This window comes from Salvelinus sp. IW2-2015, linkage group LG15 (genome assembly GCF_002910315.2).
Source record: "Salvelinus sp. IW2-2015 linkage group LG15, ASM291031v2, whole genome shotgun sequence".
In the NCBI taxonomy this organism is placed as follows: Eukaryota; Metazoa; Chordata; class Actinopteri; order Salmoniformes; family Salmonidae; genus Salvelinus; species Salvelinus sp. IW2-2015.
The window spans coordinates 60,094,994-60,106,446 of record NC_036855.1 but is presented as its reverse complement, the minus strand read 5'-3'; the positions used below and the strand labels follow the sequence as shown (position 1 = coordinate 60,106,446).

General features: G+C 45.0%; 1 protein-coding gene across 1 annotated transcript; it reads right to left on the bottom strand.

Moving 5' to 3' along the window:
- Positions 1 to 254: 254 nt before the first annotated feature.
- On the bottom strand, positions 255 to 10,586 carry LOC111974432 (hepatocyte nuclear factor 4-beta). Its single transcript, XM_024002145.2, has 10 exons — positions 10,561 to 10,586; positions 10,238 to 10,323; positions 7,255 to 7,361; positions 6,316 to 6,471; positions 6,023 to 6,110; positions 5,644 to 5,796; positions 2,416 to 2,679; positions 1,973 to 2,095; positions 1,009 to 1,242; positions 255 to 400 (listed from the first exon to the last, which is right to left on the bottom strand). Exons 1-10 carry the CDS (start codon positions 10,584 to 10,586, stop codon positions 255 to 257), a joined length of 1,383 nt encoding a protein of 460 aa, XP_023857913.2.
- Positions 10,587 to 11,453: the final 867 nt, after the last annotated feature.

Here is an 11,453-nt window from a genome sequence, read left to right as displayed (position 1 = left end):
CCCTATGTCTGTACAACCTCAAGTGCCAGTCTGTGTGGGCACCAGAGGCACCACTGCAGAGCTGTTGGAGAGAGACCAGGCATCAGACTGGCATTACACACACAGGACTGAAATGCATGGCTTTTACTACAGGTCCATAACAGTACTCTTTCAGGACATTAAGTTTACCGTTGGTTGAGCTAATCCCCTAAAAAAAGGACACTAAGGTGGTAATTATAGGAATATTAATGATGGGAGACAAGACACTACATCCCTCAGGTGAGCTCAGAGCTGTAGGGACTGAGCCTGACGACCAGGCTGGTGAGAGGGCCCAGGTTCCTGTGAAATGAGGCTTGGGTTAGAGGGCCTGAGACAAGGGGAGCAGTCTGGGCCATGTGCCCCCTGTAGGGCCAGGCTGGCTCTGTGAGGGTGATAAAACACTGGGGACGCGTGAGGTCACCGTGTGTTATTCCTGTTTTGAAAAGCGTGGGGCATTACTCAGTAGTCTCTTCCCACAGCTACCGTGGAGCACCATGAGGCTGGCGAGACAGACTATTACTTAGGAGAACCATGCTGCTTGGTGTTGTGAGGAGATCTCAGTGAAGCAAACCTGCTGACTCTGTCTGGGACACAGGCAGCAAAACCAGCATCTGAGGTTTTCACGCACCTGCCTGCACCGCTAAAATACAGGTGGTTTGTGTGTTGTATAAAGGTGTCATACATTGTGATTATGATGTATTTGTGTCTCTACAATAGCTAGCTAAATACATACTAGTACACAAAGTATATTGACTTGTCCATGGATGCATTTGGGTACTCACAGCCAGGGACAGGTAGGATGACTGATGTGAAGTTGCTAGGCAACCCGACATGGCCCCTAGTAGGTCCTGAGACAGGTGTGATCTTGGGGTTTGGGGGAACACCATTTACAATTTGAGTTAGAACCTGAGGACGACCAGAGAGAGAAATAGCTGTATATACTACTACACTACTACACGGATCCAGTTACCACAACAGCTCAAAGGTTACCCCCAGGAGCCATGGGCATGCTGTGGACAGGAGCCATGGGCATGCTGTGGACAGGAGCCATGGGCATGCTGTGGACAGGAGCCATGGGCATGCTGTGGGCAGACTCCATGGGCATGCTGTGGGCAGACTCTATGGGCATGCTGTGGGCAGACTCTATGGGCATGTCTGCCCCCTCTCCATGTCTGTACACCTCAGTGCCAGTCTGTGTGGGCACCAGCGGCACCACTGACAGAGCTGTTGGAGAGAGACAGGCATCAGACTGGCATTACACACACTGAGACTGAAATTGCATGGCTTTTACTACAGGTCCGTAACAGTACTCTTTCAGGACATTAAGTTACCATTGGTGAGCTAATCCCCTAAAAAAAGACACTAAGGTGGTAATTATAGGAATATTAATGATGGGAGACAGACATCAACATCCCTCAGGTGAGCTCAGAGCTGTAGGGACTGAGCCTGACGACCAGGGCTGGTGAGAGGGCCCAGGTTCCTGTGAAGCGAGGCTGGGTTAGAGGGCCTGAAACAAGGGGAGCAGTCTGGGCCATGTGCCCCCTGTGGGGCCAGGCTGGCTCTGTGAGGGTGATAAAACTCTGGGGACGGTGAGATCACTGTGTGTTATTCCTCTGTTTGACAGCGTGGGGGCATTACTCAGGTACTCTCTTCCCACAGCTACTGTGGAGCACCATGAGGCTGGCGAGACAGACTTTTACTTAGGAGAACCATGCTGCTTGGTGTTGTGAGGAGATCTCAGTGAAGCAAACCTGTTGACTCAGTCTGGGACACAGGTAGGAAACAAGCAATTGAGGTTTCACGCACCTGCTGCACCGCTAAATACAGGTGTGTGTGTGTGTATAAAGGTGTCATGAAAGGTGATTATGATGTATTTGTTTGCTCTAGCTAGCTAAATGCTTACTAGTACACAATGTATATTGACTTGTCTATGGATGCATTTGGGGGTACTCACAGGTAGGGACAGGTAGTATGACTGATGTGAAGTTGCTAGGCAACCCGACATGGCCTCCTAGTAGGTCCTGAGACAGGGTGTGATCCTGGGGTTGGGGGAACGCCATTACATTTGAGTTAGAACCTGAGGAGGACCAGAGAAGAGAATAGCTGTATACTACTACACTACTACACTGATCCAGTTACCATAACAGCTCAAAGGTTACCCTCATTAAGAATATTCTCAAGTCAGTAATGAGAGTTCACCATGAAACAGTATGATAACAACATAAGTGAAGACACAATGCACAGTGGACAGAATCAGATTGTGGGAATTGAAAGTTGACCTATTTTAGGTTTTAATTGTTATTGACCTCTGTTGTTGATCTGTAAGGCAACCCAGTGAAAGTTAGTGGTATTCAGTTTGAGGGTTTTTACTGTAAGTATCGCTCCTCTGGAGCGTACCGTGCCCTGTGCGTTGTCTCTGGCCCCCAGTGTCCCCCTCCCCCAGCAGCATCTCCTGCAGCAGGCTGTCCACGCTGGGCTCCCCCAGGAGCCTGGCCAGCTGCAGGGTCTCCACCATCTGCCAGGCCACACTCTGCAGGGGGGGCAGCATCAGCAGCAGCTCCCCAAAACGCCCCCGCTGCTCACAGGTGGCCTCGTCCAGCAGCACCTGGGCCTGGAAACGCAGCCGCCGCACTGTCTGAGGGGCCTCCAGCCCTGGGCAGTCTGAGAGACAGGGGGAGAGAGACAGAGAGACAGAGAGAGAGAGGGACGAGAGAGAGAGAGAGAGAGAGAGAGAGAGAGAGAGAGAGAGAGAGAGAGAGAGAGAGAGAGAGAGAGAGAGAGAGAGAGAGGAGAGAGAGAGAGAGAGAGAGAGAGAGAGAGGAGAGAGAGGAGAGACTATACACAACTACCCATCAGTGACAAAGCAAAATAGGTTTAAGTCGCGAAGTTTAAAATACACTTAGGTTTGGGGTCATTAAACTAGTTTTTCAAACCTACTCCACATATTTCTTGTTAAAACTACAGTTTTCGGCTTAGGAACATCTATTTGTGCATGACGCAGTAATTTTTTCCAACAATTGTTTACAGAACAGATATTTCACTTATAATTCACTGTACCAAAATTCCCAGTGGGTAGAAGTTTACAGTACCTTGAGCTGCCTTTAAACAGCTTTGGAAATTACAGTAAAATTTATAAAATGTCATGGCTTTAGAAGTTCTGAATATGCTAATTGAACCATCATTTGAAGTCAATTGATAGGTGTACCTGTGGATGTATTCATCAGGAGTATACCCTTAAACTCAGTGCCTCTTCTGCTTTGACATCAATGAACGGTCATTATGGCCAAACAGTTCTATTTTTGTTTCAGTCAGACCAGTAGGACATTCATCCGAAAAGATACGGTCTTTGTCCGCATGTGCAGTTGCTCAAAACCGTAGTCTGGCTTTTTTATGGCGGTTTTGAGCAGTGGCTCTTCCTTGCTGAGCGGCCTATCAAGGTTATGTCGATATAGGATTGTTTTACTGTCGATATAGATAACTTTATTGTACCGGTTTCCCTCCAGCATCTTTCACAAGCGTCCTTTGCTGTTGCTTCTGGATTGGATTTGCAACGTTCGCAACCAAAGTACGATTCATCTCTTCAGGAGACAGAACGTGTCTCCTTCCTTGAAGCGGTATACGGCTGCGTGGTCCCATGGTGTTATACTTGCCGTGTATTGTTCGTACACGATAACGCGGTACCTCAGGCATTGAAAATTACTCCCAAGGATGGAACCAGACTGTGGAGGTCTACAATTTTTTTCTGAGGTCTTGGCTGAACTTCTTTTGATTTTTTCCCATGATGTCAGCAGAAGGCAATGAGTTTTGAAGGTAGGCCTTGAAATATATCCACAGCTACACCTCCAATTGACTCAAATTATGTCAATCAGAAGCTTCTAAAGCCATGACATAATTTTCTGGAATTTTCCAAGCTGTTTAAAGGCACAGTCAACTTACTGTATGTAAACTTCTGACCCACTGGAATTGTGATACAGTGAATTATAAGTGAAATAATCTGTCTGTAAACAATTGTTGGAAAAATTACTTGTGTCATGCACGAAGTAGATGTCCTAACCGACTTGCCAAAACTATAGTTTGTTAACATAAATTTGTGGAGTGGTTGAAAAACAAGTTTTAATGACTCTGACCTCCTCCCTGTAGGCCGTCTCATGGCTGTTGGTGATCAGGCCTACCACCGTCGTGTCATCGGACAAACTTGATGATGGAGCTGGAGTCGTGCGTGGCCACGCAATCATGGGAGAACAGGGAGTATAAGCACACACCGCTGGGGGGCCCATGTGTTGAGAGTCTGCTTGGCGGGTTGAGTAACAGTGGTCTGGGACTTTAACGCCCCTAGTGGCGAAGGAGATGTGTTGATAGAAGTTGAGCATCACCTGTCTTAGTGATGCGGAATTAAATTCACTGGCAACAAGAAAAGCAGCATCCGGGTGCATTGTTTCTTGCTTGTTTATAATCTTGTACAATTCGTCAAGTGACAGCTTGATGTTGTTGTTGTCCTGARGTGGAATATACCCAGAGTGTACAAAACATTAAGAACACCTGCTCTTTCCATGACATAGACTGACCAGGTGAATCCAGGTGGAACCTATGATCCCCTATTGATGTCACTTATTAAATCCACTTCCAGCAGTGCAACTCAATAGCAGGAAGGTGTTCTTAATGTTTTGTACACTTAGTGTATTCAGCAGTCACGATAACAGTTGTAGGTACACAAATGAATCGAAGTCGAAGTTGAAGTCGGAATWAAGGTTATTAACTACCGATCTGATGTCCAAAAGATTCCGTCGATCATAGGACAATGATAAACGCCAAAATAATCACAAAATAGCAAAGTTGGGTCAGAGCACGTAAGATGGCAGCCATACAGTACGGCGCCATCTTTACATAGAGTACATGAGAGACACATACATGTACAGTATGCTTATACTGAGAGACAGAGTGAAGCCACTTTGAGATAAACAATTCCTATAACACAGCCCTGAGACAAATGGGAGATTAAGAGAGACAAATCCTCAAGCTGCGGCCCTATGAGAATAGAGAGAGATGGGATTGCTGTGGGGACATTATACAATATACATCATTACTAATTGAAATGCATTATGTGTAATAAACTAAACAGAAATGATTAGAGAAAGGTTAGGTRAAGGTAGTAGGGCAGGGTCACACAGGACAGAGCTGAGCACACGTTCGGTGTGTTTATTTCTGTAGGTAGTCAGTCATCTGTGTCAGACTTGGCCTGATGCTGCTGTGCACTGCTGTGCACTGCTGTGCCTGTTTGGCCAGTCAGTCTGTCAGACCGGTGGCCTGGCTCTGCTGCTGTAATCACCGCCTCAGACCAACAGGCTGTAAAGTCCAGCAGCCAGTCACCTCTCCCTGCCAGGACCTCGCCCAGATATGAATAGTTTCTTCCCAGAACACGATGAAACCAGACCGCCAGGCCAAGACAAACCAACAGGGTGCCAAGGACAGAGCACAGAGAGAGCAGAGACAGTCCCAGGAGAGAACAACTGTGAAATAATAAGATTCCTGGCGAAAGTCTCTTCCTTTGTCTGAGGACAGAGGAGAGGTGAGAAGAGGTGAGGAGGGGCAGGGGGGTGGCTGGTGGCGACCAAAGGACTGACTGACCAGGACTGAAGAAGACTATGGTCTTAAGGCAGGCAAACTCGCTGTCGGTGATGTCCAGCTCTCTCAGAGGCTTGACCAGCTCCTCCAGGATCCGGGCAGCCACCCTGGACACCTCCACCTCAGGACCGCTCACTGGGATCACAAAGAAATTACCTGCAAACACAATCCACATATGAAATACTTATAATATAAGTTAAGTAAAACTGTAAGTATAACTTTATACATTAGGTAAGTCTGCTTCCTTTATCAATATACACATATGGTAAAAGCAGCATAGCTTGTCGACATTACTAGTATCAAACATTGGGTAAATTATTTTTTCATTCTATAACAAAGATGAGAGCACATCCCAGACTCAGCTGAGATCTATATATTTTACCCAGAAGGATAATGTCATTGTAAGGCAGGGAGCGTCGAGCCACCCCTAGGATGAGGTGTTCAGCAGAGTGGGCTCGTAACAGGGATACCTGCACACAGACAAGACACAGCACAGAGACAACACACAGCAGCCATTACACAGACAGCCCTCCCTGCAACGTGAGTATTCCAACAGCTAGTGATCCAAAACCCAACACAAAGACAGCTGGGCTGAATGTGACTGCCTGCTTAGACAGGTGCAGCTCACATGTTCATACAGACACATTAAGTAGGATAACATCCATAGTTCCATACCCTGTCGTCAACTGGGAGGCTGCAGAACTCGGGGATGCGCTTGGCCCACTGCACCAGCAGGAGGAGCTGCTGCTTCATGGACTCACACACATCCCCCACGCRWGCTATCYTCTTGSTGTTGATGTCACAGCTCATAGGGGAGGTCAGGGCTGGAAACTGAGAGTGACACACAATAATGAGAGGTTCCACATTGGCCCTAGGTGTCGGTGTAATGTGAGAATGAAGAGAGGGTTGGAGGAGATGGATGGGGCAGAGTGCAGGGGTGAGATGATGGGTGCTTGGACAATCGTGAAGGGCAGAGCAAGCAGAGGCAGGTAGGGTATTGGGTGGGGGAAAGGTCACTTCAGAGAATGGTGGTAATAGAGAATATAAGGGTGTAAGATGAGAAATGGATTTTGGATGTGTGTTGTTGGTGGGTCTGTCTCTGGAACRATGCTGTTGGATGGTGATCARAGCCCCTTCAGCACACAKCTCACATTGAGGAGACATYGCATGAAAAYTTGACCCAAATGGAAAACAGCCTGGCCAAATTTTGTGGTTCATTTGTCAATCATCCAATTAATTTCTGCCGCATTCCTTTCGCATRCAAAGAGGATATCTGGWTKTTATTATGTATTTGAAGCCAATTGAACGCTGGCACACAATCCAAGCCCAGGCMMWGCCATTAMATAGGACTGCTGTGATCAAATGTGAGTCTCTCTGGGCAATTTGGCCATTTCTAAGAAGTAACTGAATCCAGCCTGCAGCTAGAATCTCCAGGGGACCTTAATGGCCGGCTGTCTAAAGTGCAGCCTGTATCCTCTCCATCTCTAGCCCTGCCACTGCTGTGTTTCTGAGAAACAGATAAGGGGCTCTACTCTGGGCTGGATGGGAAATGGAAGCCTCTGGAGCACTTTGTGACTGTGAATAGGGAGAGGTTTTATAGTGACAATCTCTTACCTGATGCATGCTGGCCTCTGCCTGTAGCAGTACACTGATTGACAGAGTGCCCAGCCCCTGTCCCTCTCCTCTGCGGCTGCTGATGCGGTCCCGCTCGTTCTGCACAGCTGGAAATAAAAGAATAGGAAGGAGGGAGAGTCCCTGGATTTCTTGTGTGAACTGTTTCACTTGGACAAAGTATACTCAATGGAGGGGTAATGTTGTAATTATAGCATACACCTACACTGAACAAAAATCTAAATGCAACACGTAAAGTGTTGTTCCCATGTTTCATGAGCTGAAATAAAAGATCCCAGGAAGTTTCCATTCGCACAAAAGCTTATTTCTCTCAAATGTTGTCCACAAATTAGTTTACATCCCTGTTAGTGAGCGTTTCTCCTTTGCCAAGATAATCCATTCACCTGACAGGTGTGGCATATCAAGAAGCTGATTAAACAGCATAATCGATTCATTACACAGGTGCACCTTGTGCTGAGGACAATAAAAGGCAACTTTAAAATGTGCAGTTTTATCACACAACACAATGCCACAGACGTCTCAAGTTTTGAGGAAGCGTGCAATTGGCATGCTGACTGCAGGAATGTCCACCAGAGCTGTTGGCAGAGAATTTAATGTTAATTTCTCTACCGTAAGCCACCAACGTTGTTTTAGAGAATTTGGTAGTACGTCCAACTGGCCTCACAACCGCAGACAACATGTATGGCGTCATGTGGGCGAGCGGTTTGCTGATGTCAACGTTGTGAGCAGAGTGCCCCATGATGGCGGTGGGGTTATGGTATGGRCAGGCATAAGGTACGGACATCGAACATAATTCCATTTTATCGATGGCAATTTGAATGTACAGAGATACCGTGACGAGATCCTGAGGCACATTGTRAGGCAWTTTTTKGGGGGTATCTGTGACCAACAGATGTATATACGTATACCCAGGCATGTGAAATCCATAAATTAGGGCCTAATGAATTTATTTCAATTGACTACTTCCTTATATGAACTGTAACTCAGTAAAATATTTGAAATTGTTGTATCTGGCGTTAATAATTTTTGTTATACATTTAATTTTGACACTCATCTGTATTGAGACTATTTCAGTGCAAATTCAATTTCCAAATTCCCCATTGTATGAAAAGTAACATCTCTAATTTTGATTCGGATTTTGCCAACGTATTAAACCTGACTATGTAATTAGGCAAAGGAAGGCATGACGGGAGGCTGACAGTACAGGGCCTGATGATTGGGATTGTGTCTGACAGAGGAGACTGTCTCATAGTGACCTCTGTGCCTGTGTCATTAAAATGGATGACCTCAGCCTGATTTCAGTCTGCTCCACAAAGTCAGACAACAAGCCCCAGTCTGAGAGCAATCAGTCACCACAGCTGACCTCTCAGCAGCCAATCAGGACCCTATTAATCAAACTGGAGCTGCAGAGACAGAGAGAGAGAGACCTCTGCCTTGGAGACATGGCCGTGGGTGATGATGTCACAAATTAGTACTCCACGGAGCATAAGTGAAGTGATAGATTGAAAGTAGCTGTGGACATTCAGCAAGGAGAATAGGAGGAGTACAATTAATGATAGTTGTCAAAAATGGTTTGTTAGAATTTGTTGTCCGGATTAATGTACAATTGAAACACATTAAACCAAAGGCTTATACAAATTTTCAAAATGGCATGTTCTGATATTTTCTGGCATAGCTTTGCTGTTTCTTAAATGCTATTTGAGTGGTCTGCAAAATKAATACGGCAAATGTTTGAATCTTACTCCCTGACCATCACTAAGGGGGCTCAGCTCAGCTTYAGTTTCTCGCTTACGTAACATTCCTCTGGAATGAGGGCTCAGCAAAGAGAAGTATTTCTCTCTTGAAAAAGCCAGAGCAAATATTTGTCCATGCTCAGCCATGTTAATTATTCATGTGAGGGGCCATTCATGGATCCTTAATCCAATTCTCTCTCCTGGTTGATCGCGGCAGCCGTGGAGATAAGGTCTACTGTGCACACTATGTGCAACAGCAACTCAATTGCTCAGAGAGTGGCATGTTTGATCTTGTTGCTTTTCTCATCAGTAAAGGCGCATAACTCTTAGAAAAAAGGGTTCAAAAGGGTTTCTCGGGCTGTCCCATAGGCGAACTTTTTGGTTCATGTGAAGAGGGATCTACAGGACAAAAGTTTTATTCAAGAGTTCTGCTATGGGATAGCAAAGAACCTTTTAGGTTCAAGATACCCCTACACATCGATCAGTATGTCACGATCATCGTATGTGGAAGAGAGGAGACAGGGAGCGTGAATGAATACATTCTTCATTTTGTTTAAGAAGACAACTAACCAAACTAAATCAAACAAAAACACGAACGTGACGCTATATATAATAGGAGACCAAGCAACTAACCACATAAGAATAATCCACAAACCATACAACAGCTACCTAATAATGGTTCAATCAGAGCACACAAAACGTCTCTGATTGAGACCACTATCAGGCAAACACATAGAATAGACAAACCAGACATAACTAGAATGCCATCAGATCACACCTGACAAACAAAAAATAAAAAACAAGCAATATGGTAGGGCGTGACAGTACTGCTTACCTGTGTATTTTATTTGTGTATTAGCTTACTATATTCTGTTGTTTTGAAGCATGTGACAAATAACAATTTGTTTGATTTGGATATGCACCTTGTAGACTATACCCCACTACTACCCCTGCCTGAAGCCTCCACTACCACCTCTGGCGTGCTGCACCCCAATTCACCCTTGGCGTTGGATATGGTTATGTAATGTGGTAAATATGTGATTTGTCAACTGCATATATGCTTGGCTTTAAAAAAAATGCTGTGGTGATATGTGCGTGTGTGTGCTGGTATGCTTTAAAAATATATATTTTTGAATTAATAATGTGGCAATGATTGTGTAATTACTTTGTAGTATGGTGCCATACAGTATGTAAATCTATGTCATGATTAAACAAAAAACATCTTCTCTCACTTCCTTTCATGCTGCTGAGAACATTTTCGAAGCTGCAGTACGCATTGGTTCTCTTGTCTTTGTCCACAACACATTGCCTGCTGAACCTGCGACAAAACAACCACACACAACACACACAACACACAACACACACAACACACACACACACAACACACACAACGACAACACACACACACACTCACACACACAACACACACACACACACAACACACACAATTAGATACACTTCAATACAAGACAACAGTTGTAAGATTCTGTAGAAATCAGACATAAGTCTCACACTATGGGTTCTGTAATTTGATGGCGTCAGTAGTTGGCTGTACAATTTCTGTGTTGTGGGCATACACATGTTCAGACAGGATCCTAACACTTAGTTCCAGACATATAGCCACCTTTCATAGAAACCTGCGAAATGACAACTCCTATAGTCTATACAGTGTGGTAAAATCGACTTCTCACATGTAAGTGAGTAAAACTCATCACACCATTGACTTGGAGTCTTCAACCACTGTATTAAGGTTATTTTCTCTTTGTCTGAACAAAACCCAGAGACTATGACACAGAAGTTGGCTTTCTATTCTTGGCCAATGCAACTCTCATACTTTTCACTTCACAATGGATGTGGTTGAGAACTGAACCACCAGAAAAAGTAATCAGTTATTGAGATGGGGGTTGAACACTGTAAAAGAAAGTACTTTACCAGAATTTCAGCTAAAAAAATGTACCAGCTGCCCTAGTCGTTGGCAGTAAATTTGTCTCTGTATTGTCATGTGGGTCGGAGGTGGACAATAGTGAGCATAATAATAATTCCAATGATCTGCAGTTCTAACAGAACCTTGGTGGTATCTCAAATGCAGTCTTCTGAGAATCCGTAGGCGAGCGAGTAAACTCCCACTACCATCTGTTCTTCTTGCTAACGTGCAATCATTGGAAAATAAAATTGATGACCTACGATTAAGATTATCCTAACAACGGGACATCAAAAACTGTAACATCTTATGATTCACCAAGACGTGGCTGAACGATGATATGGACAATATAGAGCTAGAAGGATTTTTCATGCATCGGCAGAACAGAGACGCTACCTCTGGTAAGACGGGGGGTGGGGGTGTGTGTCTATTTGTCAATAACAGCTGGTGCGCAATGTCTAATATTAAAGAAGTCTCGAGGTATTGCTCGCCTGAGGTAGAGTACCTTATGATAAGCTGTAGACCAC